This window comes from Gymnoscopelus microlampas (genome assembly GCF_963454915.1).
Source record: "Gymnoscopelus microlampas genome assembly, chromosome: 5".
NCBI classification, from domain to species: Eukaryota; Metazoa; Chordata; class Actinopteri; order Myctophiformes; family Myctophidae; genus Gymnoscopelus; species Gymnoscopelus microlampas.
Genome location: NC_139942.1, coordinates 36,073,511 through 36,097,154, shown reverse-complemented (window position 1 = coordinate 36,097,154; position 23,644 = coordinate 36,073,511). Strand labels below are relative to the sequence as shown.

The following is a 23,644-nucleotide window of genomic DNA, read 5'->3' as shown; positions in this document are numbered from 1 at the left end:
GCTCTGCACACAACTTCTCAATGACCCTATTTATCTTCAATAAAATCTATCTACAATAAAAATCACCTGAACTAGGCTTGGTCTGAACTAGGCTTAAAGGGATAGTTCACCTATAAAAATATTTTTTTTCTATTGATTAGTCACCCCATGTTTTTTGTTTTTTGTCGCATACATAAGCCAATAATTTGATGACCAGCAGACCGGCTGGAACCGCTGCCGGTCATCAAATTATTGGCTTGGGAATGCAACAAAAACTAAAAAATATCCACGAATTCAACTCTCCATGGGGTGACTAATAGTAATCGATAGAAAAAAGTCATTTTGGGATTTTGGGGTTGAAAGAGATGAAATTCTCTTTACACTAATTACTGTGCAGTTGTGGAACAGTAGGCTCTATTATCCCATTGATAATGAACCAAACAGATGGGCTGCGGCCTGCAGGTCCCTACAGGTGTGTGTTCTAATGTTGTTTCCTCTTGAAGGGGCCTCATGGTGGCATCTGACTTCTCTTTTTCAGAAATTCTCAAAGGAGGAGTAAAGTTCTCAGGCAACCGGCTGTGCAACGTTGAGACAATACAGTGGTACGATATTGTGAACGGAGACAGTAAGCCGAACATGGAGCTGCGGGAGGCTGTCGCTAACCCGCTATGTAAGGAGTTTAATCCCACTCACAACACTAGAACAAAGCAATACCATTTCAGTGTATTTATTGATCGATCTATGCGATGTGAAGTGAACAGTGAGTCTTGACATTCTTTGATCAATTATCTTTTGACGCAGGTAAACGATGTGACTCCAGCTGCTTTAACGGCTCGTGTTGGGCACCTGGACCTCAGAACTGCCAGACGTGTAAGTTCTAACTTCTGATTGGGTTAATTTATTCCTCTCTGTTTGTTTGTTTGTTCTACGTCTGAGCAACTGTTCAGAAATCTACACAAGTGTGTCCATATTCACACGTTAATTGTAAAGGTTATATCAGTTGTAAAGGAGTAAATGGCATTTTTTTGTGCAAACTTCTTACAAATTACATTATAGAATAAGAGTAAATAATATGCATGAATTACAAAGGTAAATACACAAGGCACAAGAATTGTACTAATTAAATATGATCACGTATGATGTAATAGCAAAATGGCTGCCGCATGAACATGGTCAAGCCATTTGCCTGGCACGATTTACATTGAAAGAGGTGTGTCTGTGTCTACAGTGACAAAGCTCAACTGTGCGCAGCAATGCTCCAAGAGGTGCAAGGGGCCCTCACCCAGCGACTGCTGCAACGAGCACTGTGCTGCCGGCTGTACAGGACCCAGACCCACCGACTGTCTGGTGAGAAAGCAATGCCTCCGGACGAGGTCAGGGGTCATGATGTTCTAGGGGGAGGAGGAGGGGGACTAGGGGGAGGAAAGAAACCAAAAACCAAACTCATTTGTTAGCAAACACAAACACACGTTGGCATGATGGCATCCCATATTTTTCCATTACGTATTTTATGAGAAGCCTCGCACGCTGTGTTTTGATCAAAAGCACATTGTGTGTTAGTCCGAGCTACGATGCCATTGTACCGCCGATTAAAGGGCAACTTAGCTGGTTTTAAACCTGCATCATCTCACATTGTTGACATAACATTTCTAAAATGCGCTCTGTGTTCCGAGATCTCGCTCTCAAAGGGGCTGGAAAATGTGCATCAACCTAGAAAGTTGGGATTCAGGTAAAAAATCGGTGAAAGTACCCTTCAATATCTTGTGAAGTCTCTGCATCCCCTCTTTCTGTACAGCTGCTAGGCTTAAGATTTAAGGGCATGATAGATGAAGGAATGCAGTGTTATCGTTAGAGTGAGGCTCTGTTATGGTCCCAGTGTACTGGATGGTTCTTGTTTGTGCTGCAGGCCTGCCGGGACTTCCAGGATGACGGCACCTGTAAAGACTCCTGCCCAGGCCTCATGCGCTATGACCCCAACCTGCACCAGCTGGTGCCAAACCCGTATGGGAAGTACAACTTCGGGGCCACCTGTGTCAAGAGCTGCCCACGTAAGACCAACACACATCAGAGAAACTGATTGACAATGTGATGATGAAATGGTTATTTTCTGTTTTGTTTTGTTTTGTTTTGTTTTGTTTTGTTTTGTTTTGTTTTGTTTTGTTTTGTTTTGTTTTGTTTTGTTTTGTTTCATTTCATTTCATTTCATTTCATTTCATTTCATTTCATTTCATTTCATTTCATTTTAATCCTGGGCCCTTACCAGGAAGCAACCCTGCTTTTAGTTATTGATGTATTTATTACCACACATAAAGGCATGCACTGGTGCTGTTGTCTTGACAGCCGAGAGAAATGAAAGGATGCCAGAAGGTTTCACCCACCCAATATGGAACCTATCATGCATGAATATGGGATTTTGCACATTGTGGAATGCTGAACTAGTGCCCAGGTTGTCCCTCGGGGCTGTTAGACATTCAGTCGTGGCAATCCTTCTTAGTTTAATTATAAACTGGATAAACAAGGAAAAGAAAATGATTGAGTTTTGTGGCGTGTTAATGCAACAACCGTACTCTTTCAATTTAACTCAGCCTGTCCGACTACTGCACAGTTTCCCCAGTGTTATATTACCTGCAATATAATATCACCGCAATATAACGTTTAACAATTGGATTGATTGTGACCTTCCTGCTGTACACCAACTCAGATGTAGAAATGCAGATAAAATTTATGTGATCAAGCATTTAAAGTAAACAGCTTATATTTTATGATTTTATGATTCCTCCCAGACAATTACGTGGTGACGGACCATGCCTGTGTGCGGACATGCAGCGGTAACACCTATGAGGTGGACGAGGGAGGGGTCAGGAAGTGTACAAAGTGTGACGGACTGTGCCCAAAAGGTAAGGGTCACCATTAAGCCTGAGTTACACTTATACCGAAAATACACGATCTTCAAGCTCACAACCCGGTGTTCTGTTCATCTGCTATTTTCGGTGTGCGCAACTAGGTAAAAAAATAGGTCAAATAGGTAAAAAATAAATCAAGCTTTGCTATCACAATGGGTTGTCTGAGAAAAGCGATAAAACTGTAATCTGTAAGATATATGTCCTTTCTGGGATTTGAACCCGGGTCTCACCGGCAAGGGCCGAAATGTCCACTGCTGAGGTAAGACGGAATGTACCCGCGGCGCATGGTATGGGGAGATATTACGCTTTGAGCTTCAGACAGTACCACTTGTCAACCACTAGTGATCTCACCCAAACACAGGGTCTACATTTTCAATGGAAGAATATAGGGAGACCACCTCCAACCACTGCCTGCAGATGTATTAGTAGATTCATTCAAATGAATCAAAAGATGAATTTGTTTTATTCGCTAAAAACGTACGGATTGCAGCTTTAAGGACTATTTTATAGGCCTTGCTTGTTATTTGTTCCTGCACCTGTACTTTCCCAAGCATCCAGAGCTTGGCTTGGCTCAGCTTCATGAGGTCAAAGACATGAGACATGTTCCTTGTGTTGACAATATCCATTTTGTTTGTGCTGTTGATTGGGTTACAGTTTGCAATGGGCTTGGAATGGGAAAACTGATTCACTCGCTGTCTATCAACGCCTCCAACATTGAGTCTTTTAGAAACTGCACCATCATCAACGGGAACATCGCTATCATCTCTACATCATTTGATGGGTGAGTGGCAGCAATAGTACATAAGCTTTACAGGTGACATTATGACTGATTATTGGGGATCTAAAGTTAGCTCTCCACCAAACAGACTACCACAGATTACTACCGACTGGCTGGCAGTCGTATGAAGTCTGGAGATCAGTCGGTTGGAAGGTGTGAAATAAATGTTGCTGAATGCACCTGAGAGCCGACAATGGCAGACGGCTACTATGGTGCTAAAAAATAGCCAATGTCTTGATGTCTTTTTCAACAACAAATAGAACACATGTACATGCTTAAATCATTTGAGAAATCATAAAGACACAGTAACTACTGCACTGCAGGGTGCTTAGGGCATGGGCACAAGGATATCTGTATTTAGACTATTTTGGTGTATCATGTCTTTCATTAATTAAAACAATAAAGCGCAATGAGCACACGGCCATATAATTTAGCTTCAACTAGGCTATTGATTAATTTATTATTAAATAGATAGAATGATTATAAAAAACCTGTCATTTCTGTTCAAGTAGCCTACTGTAGAATAGGCTACTCACCACACAAGCCTTGGCATCCACGAAGTAATCCAACGTTTCATCATCATAATCATCATTTTCAATTGATAAAATGGCCAATCTATCCTCCATGTAAATCCATTGTCCCATGAAACAGTTAGGGCAGGTACACACTGCAGGACCTTAAAGTGGTCGGGGGGTCATCTGATCGTTAAGCATAACACACTGCAGGAGTTTATTTCTTGAAATCGGCTGTCATAATATCGTTGTGGTCTTCACAACACGATTGATCCCCGACAAGGGCTGACACACTGTAGGATAGTTCACTAGGATTCTATCTCCAGAGTCAGACCCAATACATACATTTGTGTTTATTCCAATTCATTTTAATCGACGTATCCCGTGATATGCCTCTCTCCCTCTCCCTCTCCCCCCGGGCCCTCTCTCTCCTCCCTCTCTCGCTCTCTCTCTCACTCGTTCGTCAAGAACGCAGAAGCGGTCAGTGCCATGTCTGCTTATTATAAGCGATTTTGGGATTGTTTTTCTGTAAAGTTGCTTGAAAGTGTAGTTGTTTTTTTGGCCTTGTTTCCTAATGTTGTTTGAACCAGTTGTTCTCAAACATTTTCATGGCAAGGACCCCCAAATTAATAATAATAATTGATTGTCCACAGAGGCGCAGACCTCCCCCTTCTGAAAACATGTTGTGCCATAGACCCCCATTCAAGATCTGTGTGGATTTTGTAAATATTCCCCCCCCAAAATGTCTTCTTTAAAAATAGCCTATCTACAACGTGAGCTTGTAGATCGTCTATTTTCAAGTATCCAATGTATTTGTATATAGGCTTAAAGTGCTCATAGACGCTTTTGTTGGGCTTGTTTTCACAAACCTGGTTGCTTATTTCTCTCGCAAAATCTGGCAACACAGACAACGACACACACACACACACACACACACACACAGACAACGACACACACACACACACACACACACACACACACACACACACACACACACACACACACACACACACACAGAGAGAGAGAGCGCTCGCTCTCGCTCTCTGTCTGTCTCTCTCTCTCTCTCTCTCTCTGTACAATTCCTCTAAAATAAACAGCCCACCAGGCTCGCTCACTTTCTCATTTTGTTTTATAATGTTAACTTATTAGAGGACTGGACGGTAATATTGCGGTAGGGACTGTTTGTTGTGGTCAGGTCCAGCGACGCTCCCCTATAGCCACGGTGGCTGTAATGTGCTCTCATTGGCTGTAGCGTGCATCTCCTCGCAAGGTGCTCGCAGCCCCGTTCATAGTGTATGATATTGTCTGTTGTCCTGTCCCAGACAGAGATGAATATCTAACAATTTAGATATCTGAAAACGGTCGGAAAGCCGTCGCAGAGCGGAGAATCGCGGCCGCATCGGGTCGCAGAGCCTTTCACACACACAGAGCATTATCTCGCCGATCAAAGGCCGATCTGCGTCAGGTCGGGAGGTTTTGTCGGCGAGCGCCAAAAAATGTCAGCGACAGCAATATCGGACCTAATGTCCTGCAGTGTGTACCTGCCCTTAGAGAATGAGCACCGGTTGCTTCAGTGATTTTACAGACCCTTTTCACCTTAACTGATTACCTGCCAATGACGTATATATACGTCTTTGAATCATCAGCTGTTGCCTGCCAATGACGTATATATACGTCTTTGAATTTTTTTTTAAAATTTTTTTATAATTTCAACCCTTTTCGAATTTCGAACAGATTAGGAGCTAAAAATGTTCAAAGATTTGCTGCTCCATTCACTTCAATGTTAAAATTCAAACGGACAAACAATTTACATTGTTTTTTGGTTTAAAACTACTGGTTTTGAGCTATATTCAAACATCAAACAACACATGTTAACGAGGTCAAAATGACCTCGTTGACATTTGTGAAACCACACCTGAATCTCATCTGTGATTAGAAACCATCTGGGGATCAATCATACTGGAGGAAAAAAATCTGTGGCTACGCGAACAGGTACCAAAATCATGGCAAAACCCTGGCAGAGGCTACAGACTGTTCTGAAAAAAACTCTGGCAGGCATTGAGTTAAAGAAAAGCAGGAGTAAGTGCTTATGATATTTATAAGTTTAAGATATTATGCCATACTCTTGGTTCCGTTTCAGAGAAAATATGACAGCTGACAGCTGGTGTTTGAATGAGACGAGCCACAGTCCCACGTTCTGCATTTTGAGAACACATGCAGCTGTAGTAATTCATATACAGTAGCTATAGCATGGATATGCGCTGCATTCAGACAAAATATTGTGTCCGAATTTTAGAAAGGGTCCCTATATCAGCCAACCAGAAAGCTCTATCTCCTCTCTGCAAGCCCGCTGCTACCAGACAGTTGAAAGCTTGTCGAAAGACGGTTGTTGCTTCCTTAAGTCACTAGATGTCAATATTATGTCATATACTCATATACTTTTTTTTTTTACAGGGACGATTATACGAAGACACCAAAGATGGACGTTGCCCAGTTGGATGTGTTTAAGACAGTTAGAGAAATTACAGGTAAGATTGCACAATTCCTGAATGATGATCTATTTTATTTCTAATTGCTTGCATATTTTTAATTCACACAGTAGTTTTGTAATCCCCCTAAAATATTGTACCTTCTCACAGGCTTCCTACTAATTCAGACTTGGCCAGAGACAATGGACTCACTCACTCCCTTTGAGAACCTGGAGGTCATTCGTGGGAGGACCAAACGGTAGGCTCGCTGTTGCTCTCCTGTGGAAGCACAACCAATTCAATATCCAACAGAATGTCATCCAACTAATTGGTAAATTCTCTGTGATCGGTATGCTCTTATGTTATGTTATGTGTATCACAGTGGTAGCCATAGCCTGGCGATTGTCACTTTGGGCATCAGCCACCTGGGACTGCGTTCACTGAAAGAGATCAGTGATGGGGATGTGCTAATCACTAAAAACAGCAACCTCTGCTACACCAAGAAAAAGCACTGGAAAGCCCTCTTTAAGTCAGAAAACCAAGGTTTCAAGGCGGAGGGAAACGAAGAGTTGCAGAGATGCAGTAAGTTACATTACAGTATCTCTTACAGACCGCACAGTTGAATGTCCTCCACTAAATAAATTCTTACTCGAATAATAGTAATAGGAATTTGTGGACTCTGATTTCATAATGGCTCCTGGCTATTGGCCTGTAGACTGGTTATATCTAGAGTTTGCAAGAGATGCGCTGATCGTTTTCAAGTCTTGGTCGACTAAGACCAAAGCGATTTAATAATCGATTATTTGACTATGAGGGGACAGCCCTAGTTGTGTGACCACAGATCATTGCAGAAGCCAGATTTAATCCTACTCAAACATGAGCTCATAAATGTTGTGTATGTAAGGTTGTGTATGTGTTTGTTTGCAGCTGAGCAGAACAAGACGTGTGACAGGAAGTGCACCAAGGATGGCTGCTGGGGCCCTGGCCCCGCCATGTGTTTAGCCTGCAAAGACTACAGCCGAGATGGGAGCTGTGTTGACTCCTGCAACATCCTGGAGGGGTGAGGAAGGAATCCGTGTTTCACTCCCTTTGTAAAGATTAGAAAAGGCAATTCTCGTCATTGTAGACAAATAAACAGTCTGATCGCATGATATGTGTTTACAGTTAACTCCTTAGAAGCCTGTTTTCATGTGGGCTGTTTCCGGCTGATGACAGCAGCTGAGATAGAGAGTTTGCTATCGAGTCCATGAAGTCATGCCTTAGTGAATATATTGTAGTTAAACCCGGTCTTGAGAAGACAAACATCAGAGTAGAAATGGCACACACAGTCCCAACTGTTTATCTTAGGAGATCTCTGTCAAACATTGAATGTTGCCATGCTTACACTTTAACGTCTGCCCTCAAAAAGAGGGATCAAAGATTTCACTTCAGATGTATGGTAACCTTTCATTTAATGTATTATTTTAGCAGGAACATTGCACATGAATTAACCACTTAAGCCCTATATAGTTCAGCGTACGACAACAAGTTGTCACGACAAGTTGTCTCACAACAAGTCACAACATCACAACAAGTTGTCTCAAGACTCTTTACATGTAGAGCAGAATGTGGTTAACATCACTATTCTGTGATGTAAATATGACAGATTTAGCCAAAAGGCTAAATTCCATCTGCTGTTCCTGGGCATGGTAAAATGTGAAAAGCATAACTAGTTAAAAATGTTAAAAAATATTAAAAAGAAGAGTGAATAAAAATGTTAATATATCAACATTAAAAAGCACATATAAAAGGCATGTAAAATGGGCACATAGATCACATATATACTGTAGCACATATACTGTAACAGTCAGGACCTTGACGCGGCAATCAATATCATCACATCAGATAAGATTGATTTATTGATCCCCGGAGGGAAATTCTGGCAGCCCACCTAGACGCAAATACACTACACACAACATACAATACAGTAACCGCACAAACCTAACAGAAACCCATCTGTATTTTTGCCAGCAATACCAGAGTCTGTCAAGTTTAACCACTTACCTTTTATACAGTACTTAGTTGACCGGGATCCCCCAGGCATCTATACTTGGTCCCCTCCTTTTTTCCCTCTACATCAAATGAAATCTCTTTGCCGGAAATAGGAGAACTACAAGCTCCCAACACATCATGTTGCAACGTATTGTGACCTTATAGATCTGCTATTTTTGCTGAATGTTCGCCTATTATGAAATGCCCAGAATAGGGACGCTAGGGTTCTTGTGGTTAATTTTAAAAGATGCTTTCTTTCTTTCTTTCTTTCTTTCTTTGTCTTTCTTTGTTTCTTTCTGCAGAGAGACACGTGAGGTGATAGTGAATAGAACCTGCGTGGAGTGTAACTCAGAGTGTCAGCACCTCAACGGAACAGCGACCTGCAATGCTCCTGTACGTGTGTCTACTATAAACAAACAATAGCATCATGCTCAATTGTCTATTGGTCTGCATAAACACTGACACAACTGAAGTGTTTATGGTCACTGGATTTGTTGCCACACGCTTTGGGTGAAAAGCGAATGAAACATGTTTTAAGAGCTTAATCGGCAGGATTAATCCAGTAGGGCCGTCTAGAAGAAGCTCTGTCTGTCACTGTATATTTGTCTGTATGTCCGGAGCTAATCTCACAAATTGCTGGACTGATCAGTGCCAAATTTCTTTTTTAATTATTACAATTTTATTGCAGCAAAACATATCATATCAGTGATAGGATGATAAAGAAATGTGCCAAATGTCAGTAGGACACAGATGTACCTCCACTAATTTGTTTTCATGTTTTATTCTTTTATAAATCAAGTCGATGGAGCTCTGATCGAGCTGAAACCGTACCCAAATTTGTACTCATACCGAGTCATACGTCATAGATATGTCATAGACGACTGACGTCATACATATATATGACTGATGTCACAGAATAGCCACATGAAGTCTGTGTTCCACATTGCAGCCATACCTTTTGCTAAACTTGTACACAGCACATAATAGAAATATTTATATTTAACTAAACTGATTATTTGATTACTATTTAATTTAAAAAAAATGTATTGATGGATTAATGTATTATTATTCAATTTATCATTTTACCCCTAGAATGCAGCCTGTCTGATATTGTTAACGTGGTGAAGGTCTCAGGAGAACTGTCTGTATATCTGTCTCTACTTCTCAGGGTCCTGGAAATTGCACGAAGTGTGCCAACTTCCAGGATGGATTGTTTTGTGTGTTGCGTTGTCCCAAAGGAGTTCCGGGGGAAGGCGACACTCTCGTCTGGAAATACGCAGATCCGATGAATGTGTGCCAGCTGTGCCATAAAAACTGCACCCAGGGGTAAGCGGCGCGTATCGTTCAGCCAACACATTAATAATACTAGCATGTGCTATTTCACCGCCTGGATAAAATATGCAAACATCCAGTCATATTTTCTGACCGTGACCACATTTGTTTACAGATGCAGTGGCCCTGGACTGAAAGGCTGCCAGAAAAAGTGAGCAAATTACTCCTGTCACTAATGGTACTTAAGGGGTAGACTGATATTGCTTAGTTAGATAGAGATCTCAATTTGAGCAAGAGACAAAATGATAAACTATCAGACAGTCTACTCCAATGGATTTAACTACATTAACGTGGCATCCCTATTTTTTGGCAAATGTACAAATGTTTCTATTTTAAAAGAAAGTAAAAAGAAAATTGGCGATCTACAAGCTCACAACGTGTTGTTATGCTACAGGTTGCAGGCTTGTAAGATCGGCTATGTTTGCTTTTTGATATACAAATATATAGGGCATAAGTGGATAAGTCTGCTGCCTACTTCTACTGTGTAATATCTGTATCAATCAGTACCTCTTTTTGTCTTTCAGCCAATCGGGCTTGTCTATGATCGCGGCTGGTGTGGTAGGTGGCCTGCTGGCTCTCGTCATTGCAGGCCTGTCTGTGTTTGTGTTGCTACGCCGACGCCACATAAAAAGGAAGAGGACCATGCGCAGGCTTCTCCAAGAGAGAGAGGTGAGAAGAGGAACAAACCAATTGAGAGTCTTTATTGGCTTGGATGCATGGCCATAAACTTTATTTATAAAGTGCTTTTTGAAACAGGGTTACAAAATGCTTTTACAATAGCAAGATAAAATAAAGAAACAACAGTAGAATAAAAATGAAAGGATAAAATAAACATCAATAAAAACAACTAGCATCAATTGAAATAAATGTAAACAAATTAAAACACACATAAAATGGTATAAAGATAATACTTTGTCGTTGGGGGTGACATGGTCTAAAGACAAATTTCAGCTTTAGGCCAGATAAGTGCAGAATCGACCTCGTTAACCAGAATTTGACAATATTGTCAGAAATCTTCAAAATCCATTCCATATGTATACCAGGTTCTGTAATACATTATGATATGTCTGTCCCATTAAACTGCCAAAATGCCTTGCCGTTACTTGATAGAATCATGCTGATCTTTTTTCAGTTGGTTGAACCTTTGACCCCAAGCGGAGAGGCGCCCAATCAGGCTCTGCTGAGGATTCTGAAGGAGACGGAGTTTAAGAAGATCAAAGTGCTGGGATCAGGGGCTTTCGGTACAGTTTACAAGGTAACTACGTGTCGACGGTATTAAGCACTTTGTTCTGAACAGTCCCATTCCATCTGAGCTGCACTGAAGCAGCGAACCAACACCCCTCGATGCTATCCCACATCTACATCTGGTGTCCATTTTTCAATTAAAAGTCAGATATCTAGCACACCACATCATGCATCAGTCAATCCAATCTCACTTTCAGTGGTTGTGTGCGTGGGCGCACGTGTGCATGCATGTGCTTTACGCATTACAGCACAGTTTCCCAAACAGTGGGTCGGGACCCATGTTTGGGTTGCGGATACATTTTGATGGGTTGCGAGTAAATATCCCCTCGTTTCCTACATTTAAAAATAATTTATATTATTTCAAAAGATTTTAAAAAGTTTAAACAAAAACAAAATCACAACTTTTCATGAAATAAAAACAATTCCAACATTTTTCAAAAAAAAAAAGCAGATCATTTCTATAAATAAATAAAAAAAGGAGTAAGAAGTAGTGAAAATAGCAGATACAAGCTCACAACGTGTCACTTTGCATCATGTTCCGAGCTTAGATCTGCTTTTTTCACTAGTTTTGGTCCCGGGAAAACGTAGAATCTTTCTTTTGGGTCTTGAGCTAAAAAGTTTGGAAACCAGTGTGTGTGTGTGTGCGTGCGTGCGTGCGTGCGTGCGTGCGTGCGTGCGTGCGTGCGTGCGTGTTTGTGGATCCTTATGACTGTTTGCAGAGTTCAGAGTAAGCTTTATTAGCATAAAATGATTAGTATTGGGTTGTGCCAAAGCTTAGGAAATGGAACAGAATAGCAAACAATAGGGTACAAAATGCACAGATGAATATGGTACAATACAGATTAGGTGCATTTAGTAGAATATAAAGTACTGGGTTTAAGGCATTCTGGTGGTTCAGGGGTAAGCTTCCTGCCCACCACTGTGGAAATTGGGGTTTAAATCCTCCAAGGTGTCTCAAGCTTGGCTCTGCTTTCCAACTAACACAATTAGCCAGTTGAGGAGGGTGTTCTCTGTCGCTGCACCAGCAACTCCCACAGGTTGGTCGGGCGCCTGTTCAGTGGGCAGAACTAAGGATAACATGTTCCTCCGCATGTGTACGTCTGACTGGTGAAACTCCTCACTGGCAGTTGAAAGAAAGCATCTGGCGACTTTACAGTTTGTGTATCAGAGGAGACACGTCCCACATGAGCAACTGAAGGGTTAGCAGTGACAGGGACTATATATGTATATATGGGTAAATAGGAAATTTGTATAACAGCTCAATTTGGAGAAAAGGGGGAAAAAACAACAACAGTGTTTGTACTGTATACGGCTCATCTTTATGCCTGCATGCAAGAGCGGAATACGTCATTTTAAAGCTGCTTATGGGTACATTTGGATTTAAGTATGTAGTACTAATAATACTGTAGCCTATGAAATGAATGACAAACTTTGTGTTTGTTGTGTGTGTGTGTGTGTGTGTGTGTGTGTGTGTGTGTGTGTGTGTGTGTGTGTGTGTGTGTGTGTGTGTGTGTGTGTGTGTGTGTGTGTGTGTGTGTGTGTGTGTGTTGTTTTTGTTCTCTTGTTTGATCTCCTTTCCCACTTGCCCCCCCCCCCTCTTCTACCCTTTCTCTTATTTATGGAAATAACGATACGATGGGAACTATGCACAAAAAAATGCACCCACTTTTTTACTTCTTTAAACCTGTGATGTGACAATAGAGCTCATTCTGATTCTGATTCTGAAGGGGCTGTGGGTTCCAGAGGGAGAGGACGTGAAGATCCCTGTGGCCATCAAGGTTTTGCGAGAGGCCACATCACCAAAAGCAAACAAGGAGATACTGGATGTGAGTTAATTGTTTCATACAGTATGGGTTATTCTTTTGAGTGTGAGCTCACTGTCGCAGCTAATGCCGACAGTGGGAATTAAAGTAAATAGTTGCTTATTTTATCTTACTTGAGCAGAAATGGTTGAGAAATTACAGTGGATGTACTGTACAATAGAACAATGTGTGGGGCGCCGATTGCCCTAGTGGTTAAGGCACATACAGTACCAGTATAGGCTCTAATGCCCGATGGCTTTTTCTGCGTGTCACTCCCCGTCTCTCTCTCCCTCTTTCTTGTGCTATCCAAAAATATCTTTAAAAAGAAACATTTGTAATTTTGGATTCTATGGAATCATGGATTCTAAAAAACAACGTTTCATCTTATAATAGGTGCAATATTCTGTGTAAAATACAGGTATAATCCCATTGAGTTGGTATATTGTGAATGGCAATTATTTCAAGCCAGATGTTACTTTAGTGTCGCGTTTCCTCTAATTCATAGCACATGCATGTCTATTTAGAAGTAATGACCAGTTATTATCCCTTAAATGAGTAATGTGTCAGGTTTCTAGACAGTGACCTTCACATGGGGCTGTAAGGAAATGAGATTAACTCGCTGAAGACAAGAGTTTGGTATACAGTATGGTAGTGTTCTGAAAATAACTGTTGTCCATTACAACACAAGGAAAGAGTATTGAAGCTTTTGTGATAGTATTAGCTAACTGTATAAGTGAATATTCATAATACGGAAGATGGTTAAATAAGCAAAATGACCATATTAAACTTGTTCTTGTTCATTTTTTTCATAAATGAATGGCCTACTTCATTGTACAAGATTATTGCGCAAAATTAGCTAGTTGCAACGGGTTTTGAGCTTAAAGATCTGCTAGTTTTGCATTTTTTTTTAAACTTTCTGAAAGTGAAAGTAGTTAAGTCTGTCTGTGGGTTTTATAAATATTTAACCAATTAAAACAGCTTGTGAATAATTCCTTTCTACATTGGATACATTGGAATGCAGGTTCTTTGTTCCACTTCCAGAAAAGTAACGGTATGAACAGCGACGATATGAATGTGGACTGTAAAGTACTGTATTACTATAAGGGTTTATGGGAGGCCTAGATGTTAGGTGGTCAGTTACAGTAGTTGATGCTTCTGGTTGTTCTCCACCACAGGAGGCTTATGTAATGGCCAGTGTGGAACACCCCCATGTGTGTCGTCTGCTGGGGATCTGCCTGACCTCCACGGTGCAGTTGGTCACTCAGCTCATGCCCTATGGCTGCCTGCTGGACTATGTCAAGGAGAACAAGGACAACATCGGCTCTCAGCACCTGCTCAACTGGTGTGTGCAGATAGCCAAGGTATGGAACCATTCACCATTACATAGTTGTAGCGTGACGGGCACCAATATTCTGATCCTGTCTCGTTCCTGAGTTGTTCCCACATACACGCAGTGCTTAATTTGTAAATTATTAGGTGCCGGAGTTCATGAAGCCGACTAAAAGTAATGCCCCCCCCCCTCTTACTCTCTCTCTCTCCTGGGGTCCATAAGGATATTTACATATGTCCTCTCATCAAGTTGTAAACATTCACAATTACTTTGACATGAGGGGGAGTCAGATCACCCGGCTCACAGGCGCAAGTTGCGCAGCCTTCTAACAGCGAATAATAAAGTGTTTTAAGGGATAGTTCACCCCCATAATGACTATTTTCTATATATTACACACCCCATGGAGACTTTTTTGTCGCATTCCTAAGCCAATAATTTGATGACCGGCGGCAGCTCCTGTAGGAGACTCAAAGTGTAAACTTTGAGTCTCCGACCGGAGACATTAGCATCTTTCCATCGGTCATCAAATTATTGGCCCAGGAATGCGACAAAAACAAAACAAATCTCCATGAATTTAAGGCTACATGGGGTGTGTAATTGATAGAAAATAAGTATTTTTTTGGGTGATTTCTTTGCCGATTTACGAACGTAACTTGGTTTCATTTCATCCACGGTCCTTTTCCATTGAATTGAGGGAAAATGTGAAAGTTGAATTAATAATAACTAGCCTAAAATAAAAACGTATTGTATGTGCATTTGAGGTGACAGAGCACCTTCTAGATTTCCCGGCACAAATTAAGCCCTGACAGTAGGCGTTTCAGGCAACTTTGAAGCTACTGAACAATGGAATGCAGTGTAGACCCAGGATATGTAATCACTAGAAAGGACTAATCAAGAAACAACATGAGGTCTCTTCTGACAGAAACCAGGGCTTTAAAGTGCCTTTTCAGATCTGACTTACTGTACATGAGTCACAAGAAGTGACTCCAAGGCAGCCTGATTCACGGGCTACTGAACACAAGCACCGTGCCCGTCTGTTAATTTGCAATTTCACCTTTGTTTGACATCAGGGTATGAACTACCTGGAGGAGCGCCACCTGGTCCACCGTGACTTGGCAGCCAGGAATGTCCTGGTGAAGACTCCTCAACATGTGAAGATCACTGACTTTGGTCTGGCCAAGCTCCTCAATGCAGATGAGAAGGTGTATCATGCAGATGGAGGAAAGGTTGGTTGGACAAAGCAAAGGATACTGTGTGTGCATGTATTTATAAAGAGGACTTACTGTAAAGGAATCAAATTTGCTCCATGGCTTAAAACTGTGTTTATTATCGCTACATCGCTGGTTTTAATTTTGATTAGATGTTCTGTGAGTAATGTGATTTGCATAGTTTATTTTCATTTGGCTAATTTATCAAGCATCCCATTTCAAAGTAGGCAATTTAATTCTCCTTACAAGCTTTCATTGTCTACTGCAGGCAGTTCTGTCTTAACATAGCACAGCTTTTAGATACATTTGGGCGAGGGTGTTATTGAACAATCTCAACTGTATAGTTCATAAATCTTCCCTTTGCACAGGTACCAATAAAATGGATGGCACTTGAATCTATCCTGAACAGGACATACACACACCAGAGTGACGTATGGAGCTATGGTAAGTGACAAAAGTCTTACATGTTCTGTTCTTATTGTCACCATACACTATGTACCAGAATGCACTTGAAAGCTTGCTCAATGTCACAAATATCGAACAGTCAGGCCTTTGCACCCAGAGTGCACTTGGTGACAGGTGCGTTGGAGAAATATTTATTTTCATTAAAGTGCTTTAACAGCATGTGACTAAGGAAAAGTGCGGGAGTCCTTTTAATGTTTTGTAACTTCAGATACAAAAAAATATTGTTGTTGGATCCAGTCATACCACAGTCGTCAAAATGAAGTCCACACGGGGGAGTAGGAATAGCATTTTACTAGCATCTGGGATTTTAAGACACAAGTTCTAGAAAACCTACACAAAAGCAAATCTCAGGTGGGAAATATCACTTCAGAAGCTCACATAAACAATACTTCCAATTCAGAAACACACATGTACAGTACAATAATACCTTCATTAGTCTCACACACAGAAACACACAACCACACACAGCTCCTGTCTGTGGGCCAGCCTCCAAAACCTTTTTCTTCTTTTCCCTGGGGTTTGATCATACCTTCCGCTCAACAAGGCAAACACATCAAGCAGGTTCTGGCAGCATGACAGGCCTCTTCCCTTTTCAGTTGCTCCGATGCAGAAGAATATCCTGCCAACTCCCACTCCTTCTGGCTGGGCCAACTCGTCAGCTTCAGCCATGTTGATATTGTGGGATATTTCGGAAACCTAAATTTCTGTCACTTTGTACATTTTTTTCCATGCTAGAGTTCAATTTCTTCACCTTGGATTCTGGCATGTTGGGAGTTTAAAGTACCAGCAGTGAGCTATACCATATTGTCTCCTTCTTTAGGTGTGACCGTTTGGGAGCTAATGACGTTCGGGAGCAAGCCTTATGACGGTATTCCAGCCAGTGAGATCGCCGGGGTCCTTGAGAAAGGGGAGCGGCTGCCTCAGCCACCCATTTGTACCATAGATGTCTACATGATTATGGTGAAATGTGAGTTTGGTGGAAGTCTGTCGAAACACTACATACTGTACCAGATAGAGTGTTCCTACTTGTAGACCACATGTAGTATAACATTTGTGTCATGTCTAAGGTTGGATGATCGATGCGGATAGCAGGCCTCGTTTCCGGGAGCTGATGGCTGAGTTCACGAAGATGGCGCGAGATCCTTCCCGTTACCTCGTCATTCAGGTATCATTTTGCCAGCCTGCAGACCGACCGGTCCACCTTAGAACATACCGCTTATTTTGTTTGATTAGATTCATGCAGTCCCATTTAGGCGGTACCTTACTGTATTTCTGTTCCAGGGCGATGACCGGATGCACCTGCCGAGTCCTTCAGACGCCAAACTGTACCGCAGCCTTATCAGCGGAGAGGACATGGAGGATGCCGTGGATGCAGATGAGTACCTGGTGCCCCAACATGGCTTCTTTAACAGCCCCAGCACCTCCCGCACTCCACTTCTCCACTCTGGGGTAAGCTATGGCACAAGTTCTCTAATAATAATAACGTTTCTGTTTCTTTTGGCCACACAGTATAGTAGACCCTTGGGTACATGTCTTTCAGTAGTTTGACGTGAGATCTTTTATAGTGGTATTTGATTTGATTTGATTGACCCATCAGTCAAAATACTGGTCTGGCATATTAAAGTGAAATCTAAAAATGCACACAAATCGCAGGTTGTCAATCTTGACTGTATGTCAAATGCACTGGCAATGCATTTCAGAGAGAAACAACAAAATCCAATAAATCACAATGTAAACGGTGTAACAGAGTTTCAGCTGGAGGAGCCGCACAGCAATAGATTAGGCCTTTAATTTCAGTCTGAAGAAAGCATACTTGGAATTTTGTGTAAACTAAATTCCAGTCCACAGCCCCTAGTTTATGAGACACTCAGACAGGGCACATTTGCCAGCTGTCGCACCAATGGCCCGGTACTTATTTTAATCACATATGGATGTCACAGAAACCTATAGTGGAAACGTGCACAAGATGACGATGACATTGTTGTACTGAGTCCAGAACCACAACCTCAATTTTATCACTCCTTTTTATGGGCAAACTTTTATTGCTGCCTCAGCCTGTGTAGATAGTGTAGATTCAGCTGCATTAGATTGAAGCTGGACATTTAATGAGGCATTTTAGCTCGTCTGCAGCATTTAAGTTTCTTCCTCAACCGCAGAAGCTGAACACATTGGCTTAGAACCAAACAACCCTATCTGTAGGTTCGCTGTCATACTGATGCATGGTTAGTTTAGAGCCAGCTCCCTTTTGCCGCTATAGTGAAATTGATCACTGGCTTACGTAAGTTGAAGAGGGGGAAACTAATTGGCTTGAATTGAAGGTCCAACGTAGGTGGAAAGCCTCATATGCTCCGTAGTATGACGGTGTTGCTTACCGGCAAGAGCTGATACGACGCACTATTAGCTTGAAAATCTGTTCCTGTCAGCAAGTGACAGTGTCGTGCATGGAGTATAACTTAGGCTGAAGTCTTAGCTGGCCTGAAACAGACAGAGTGACCCCTGTCGCCCCCATCCAGTTAAACTCTCACCATCATGGCTTCATCTTCTTCATCTTGCCAACCCCCCATCATCTTCCCCTCCGTCTCCCACGTTTTCCTCCCAGGGGCCTTTTGATGATTAATACGCTATCGAGATGAGGAAAAATCACATCCTCCATTTCACTTCAGGTTTGGTGAAGGCCAACTGTAGGTCCGGCATTTCTATCTGGGCTCCATGCCTGTCGCTGAAAGCCCGCTTAGTCCATAGAGACTTTCAAGTTTGATTACCTTTGCAGGCAGAATTACTTGTTATAAAGTCGCTGCACAGAAAGGGGGCGTAGCTCAGAATGAGCCTGTTTTTCTAATACCATTGTGAGAGAGTACAGTGTTCTGCGGTGCTGCAGAGTTTTACAGATGGCTGCCTACTCAGCGTGTTCAGTTTCCTGCTCTTGTTCAAAGTAATTGCATTGCCACAGCTGTCACTCTTGTTTCCTTTGCTCGCTTGGTTTCTTTGGTCTGTGCACATTTACAAAGTCATGACAAAAGACGAAAACAAAAGTACATAACAACAGTTGTCTGTTATAACAAATAGAGATCTGCTCGACATGTGTCAGTGAATCCATTTGACCTTCCTTTCTAGAGAAATCATTGAAAGTTTTGTATCTTTTATGTTGCAGAGCCTAAACAGTAGCATCGGAACATGCCACAGCAGAAATGGCTTAGCGGTAAGATAATGTTAATCTTGTACAATATAATATTCAAGGAAACTTCTTGTGTCTAGCATTTTAAGTGTTGGAGTTACATACATCTTAATACCATCTTATTCCTGACAGAATGGATTCCCAGGGCGAGAAGGAAGTGTGGTTCTTCGGTACATTCCTGATCCCACAGACAGAAATCTCGACCAGGCCTTCCAGCCAGCTCCAGGCAAGTATCCTTCAACTTCTTCAGGCCTCGATCTCAGCTGACTCATTTGAGTCTTGCAAGTGATGTAATTCTCAATAGAGCCCACTTCTTTCCATTTCATGTAGTGAGCGAGAGGGACATCTAGTGGGCAGTGGATGTCAGTTATCATCCTGTAACTTATCTCTGATAGTTGTGCTTGCTGCACAGCTTCCATTGTTAAAGAGCATTTTCCATTTGGGGATTGCATTTATTCAAAACGTTTTATGGTACCAAAACATTTATGCACAGTCAGAAACCAACCTTAGCCCTGTCAGAGAAGTGCCATGCCAACCCCTTGAGCTATGTGCAACCACCAAGACTTCTACCATGGTTTCTGACTACCCTTATGGCTTTTACTGGATCGTATCTGTTGTCAGCTGGCTGACTGTCTTCTGTAATTGTTTTGTTTTTTCAGACTACATGAACCAGAACGGAACGTCAGACATGCTGAACCCTGTCTATCAGCAGCCCGGTCCGCCTCGCAGCATATTGCCGACCATCTCTTCGGACGACACAGAGACGGAGTACCTGAACTGTTTTAAGAATGACACCTCGGGGCCTGAGTATCTGAACGAGATCCATGCCCCCGCCGTTCTATCGCCCATCTCCAACGGAACTGTCCACAGCCTTCAGAAATACCAGCCCCAGAATAGTATAGACAACCCCGACTATCAGCAGGACTTCACTCCCACCTTCAAGACCCACACCAATGGACACGTCCCAGCGGCGGAGAATGCAGAGTACCTGGGCCCAGACTGAAGTGTAGCAAAGACCCCAGCTCCTAGGATGGAAGGATATGCATACAGACATAAGAGACTGTTTCCTGCACCATTGAGAAACTGGCTGGGGGTGGGTTAGCTATAGTGGTACTATGAACTGCTTTCTATGTTGTATCCGGTCTTGAGGAGTCAATTGACATGCTGTGCAGCTTTCCATATTGTTTGCATGTCGTTGTGCTTGTCACTCAAAGCTCGCCTCATTCCACAGGCCTTTTCCATATCAAAATCGAACGGAAAAGGGAAGGACGTCGCTTTGATGAATGCTGGAAGACGTGAGACCTAAGAGATATACTCCATGGAAGTTGGGAGTTTCTCTTCTAGATATACTCTCCAAATATCACTAGTCCCTGTCAAAGAGTGAGAATTACTCTCAACATTGTGCACAAAATGCTGTGATATGAATGTATCAATGTGGGGACGCTACTATCACATGAAAGGATTTAATGTCCAAGTCTTGATGAAAGGAAATCGGGGGGGGGCTGGGGGGGGGGGGGGGTTGTGGCAGCTCAATCCAAAACATCATTTAAGGTACAGTAGATGTCAGAATTAGAACTTAAACAAACACAGCAGTGAACAGTAAGAAAGGGTTGACAACTGTTTCCACAACAGTTCCACTATAAATGCAGGCTCAGAGATGCGGGGCTGCAGGACACCTTGCGTGTCTGCATGATGAGGTCAAGTGACTGAAAGGGAAACATTCCTGAGTCCAATGCTGGCTGGAATGTTGGGAACTTCGTGACGACACTCTTCCGGAAGGAGGAGTCAGTGGGATAAGAAAATATATTTAATGTTGCAATGTATGATTAAAAAGGGGAATGCCACTGGATGTTAGCTTTTAAATATGATATTGCTCTGCCTTAGGACAGTCACTTGACTCCCTTAGTCAGAAACCAGACGTTTGCTGATGTATGAAGTCCACAGATATACAGCTATATGAAGAAGCAAACATAACACATTTTTGTCAGCACACTTGCTCAAACGCTTTTAAATATGTTTTATTTTTCTTTTATATTATCAACATTTTTTACCACACTGGTGAGATTAAGAATAGGGAAGGCCAATGACTAATATCAAACTTACTGTAGTAGTTGGAGAGAGACAGAGGCATCCAAGACATTTCTCAGCCATTTCAAGTGTATTAGTGAGTTTAGGGAAGGCTTAGCCTATAGTACTAGCCTTCCATGAATTGAATAAGTGACTGTTCTCAAGGAATTGAGAATGTGACTGTAGTATCCAGCATGATATCTCAGCATTTTTGAGCATTATGATACATGTAACTCTTTCCGAGTCTGATAGTACTACTTTAACACAAAGTGTGTTTAAAAAAACATTGCATGAGCCCACAAATGTAAAGTTTTTTTTGTTGACTAATACTCATTTGACTGCCCTAAGCCATACGCATAACCTATTTGAATAAATACATTTTAGTGGTATTCCCTTTTTAATAACATTGTGTTACATAGAGTAACATGAAAGTGTTTTGATGGCTCCAGAATATTATGGAAATAGCTGGAGAGGTTTCTGCTATTGGGGATAGAGTGTATTTGCATCATTATTAAGAGACCTTTCTTTGTTTGTATGTTGTTGTTGTTTTTTTAAATGCAGTCCTGTACTTGTTATTGTTTTCACAGAGTTTTAAGTGTTAACACTACATCTATAGATCTGCTCATTACTTTAAAGTCTTGTAGTCTTGCAAGAGCATTAACTTTGAATACAAATATCCTTCCTAGTTTTAAAGGAATATACTGTCGTAGCAACTTGTGAACCTACATTTTCAGATTTTTACACAGGTACATGTACAGAGAAGAGTGATTATGCTGTGTACAATATAGTCACCTGTAATTTATCTTATCCGTACATGGTTTTGCCACTTTATACATGAATATGCACTTATTCCAGAATTTTAATTATGTCATTCCAAAGTGAATATGAATAAAAATGTGTTTTTTATGGAACCGTAATGATCTCTCATTGTAATACCGTACATTCTACATTTTATACAGTAAAGCAGGGGTTTTCAACTGATTATGAACCAGGGACCACCACCCTGAATATGAATCAACCTGGGGACCACTGTTGCGTTGGGTTGGGATATGGACTAAGATTAGTGCTTTGGTAACACTTTCTATGCATCCCATGTCTGCATCCCACTGTTTCTCAGACTAATAGTGGTCCATGGCATAATTAGGCCTGCAGGTGGTCCATGGGAAAATGGGGTCCATGGCTCATAATGTAATAACGACTCCCGTACACTTCCCCTTCTTGAGATTTTCTGTGGAATATCTTGACCTCCGACTTGTATCTGACAACATCGATATCATCATAGGTCACCAGATCATTTAGTGCACTGTTCCGTGGAAGAAAGATTCACTTATAGAAAAGTGGAAATGCCCCAATAAAGTAAAACTGTCTCAAAATTGTACTTAAGTACAGTACTTGAGTAAATGTACTTAGTTACTTTACACGACTGGTCTTCCTACTTATCTCTCTGTCTCTCTAACGCTATCTCTTTCTGTCCCTCTCTCTCTCTCTCTTCCACCCCAAGACAGTCGAGGCAGATGGAAGCCCACCCAGATCCTGGTTCTGCTTGAGGTTTCTTCCCGTTAAAGGGGAGCTTTTCCCTTGCCACTGCTCTATATGGAAAGTTTCTTGAGACAACTTGTGATTTGGCACTATGCTAAAATGTAATCAAATAGAAATTCAATTGCTACTGTATGTCAGTGGGCAGTCTGGGCACAAACTAAGGGACATGAGAGTCAAAAAGCCTCAAGCTATAACAACTCATACAGCAAAACAAACACACAGAAAAACAGAGGTTCTCAAAGTAGGGTCTGGGGGTCCCCCAGGGGTCCTTGAGGGGGTTCCAGGGGGTCCCCAGCTAAATTATGGATTGTTGGGAACACTTAATAAGGTATTTTTACTTTCTTCTGCATTTACAATTTTCAATACTTTTACTTTACATCTCAGAGGCAAATATTGTACTTTTACTCCACTACAATTACATGAAAACTTCACCAGTTACTTTGTAGATTTTGATTATCATTACAAAATACATGAGCTAATTCATCCCCATATATATTTGGGCCATGAAAATGGCTGAAAAAAAATGGGATGAAAATAGCCTATCGTCATTTGAAAATAGCCTATCTACAATCTATAATATCTATATCTAATAATAGCCTATCTGTAGATCTGCTATTTTCAAAAGATCTTTACATTTTATATTTGAAAACGTGTGACATTTTGCATATTGAGTGGACTACTTTCTACTTTTGGTACTTGTGAGTTGTGGCACGTATATTTTGATACCAATACTTTTGTACTTTTATTCAAGTACATTTTGAATTCTACACTTTTACTTGTAAACAGAGTATTTCTACATCGCTGCATTGA

The 23,644-nt window shown here is 41.5% G+C and overlaps 1 protein-coding gene across 1 annotated transcript in view; it reads left to right on the top strand.

Annotated features, from left to right (window-relative positions):
- Nucleotides 1–22,206, top strand: part of egfra (epidermal growth factor receptor a (erythroblastic leukemia viral (v-erb-b) oncogene homolog, avian)) — a 45,000-nt gene extending 22,794 nt beyond the window's left edge. The window contains exons 4-28 of the mRNA XM_084058093.1: nt 518–649; nt 781–849; nt 1,208–1,326; nt 1,886–2,027; nt 2,763–2,876; nt 3,537–3,663; nt 6,627–6,700; nt 6,812–6,899; nt 7,023–7,222; nt 7,568–7,700; nt 8,974–9,064; nt 9,840–9,997; nt 10,119–10,154; nt 10,528–10,672; nt 11,136–11,258; nt 12,976–13,074; nt 14,226–14,411; nt 15,451–15,606; nt 15,957–16,032; nt 16,874–17,020; nt 17,121–17,218; nt 17,335–17,502; nt 19,205–19,252; nt 19,361–19,454; nt 19,888–22,206. Coding sequence (XP_083914219.1) covers nt 518–649; nt 781–849; nt 1,208–1,326; nt 1,886–2,027; nt 2,763–2,876; nt 3,537–3,663; nt 6,627–6,700; nt 6,812–6,899; nt 7,023–7,222; nt 7,568–7,700; nt 8,974–9,064; nt 9,840–9,997; nt 10,119–10,154; nt 10,528–10,672; nt 11,136–11,258; nt 12,976–13,074; nt 14,226–14,411; nt 15,451–15,606; nt 15,957–16,032; nt 16,874–17,020; nt 17,121–17,218; nt 17,335–17,502; nt 19,205–19,252; nt 19,361–19,454; nt 19,888–20,231 — 3,167 coding nt within the window. The 3' untranslated portion in view covers nt 20,232–22,206. The remainder of the gene's footprint in view (nt 1–517; nt 650–780; nt 850–1,207; nt 1,327–1,885; nt 2,028–2,762; nt 2,877–3,536; nt 3,664–6,626; nt 6,701–6,811; nt 6,900–7,022; nt 7,223–7,567; nt 7,701–8,973; nt 9,065–9,839; nt 9,998–10,118; nt 10,155–10,527; nt 10,673–11,135; nt 11,259–12,975; nt 13,075–14,225; nt 14,412–15,450; nt 15,607–15,956; nt 16,033–16,873; nt 17,021–17,120; nt 17,219–17,334; nt 17,503–19,204; nt 19,253–19,360; nt 19,455–19,887) is intronic.
- Nucleotides 22,207–23,644: the final 1,438 nt, after the last annotated feature.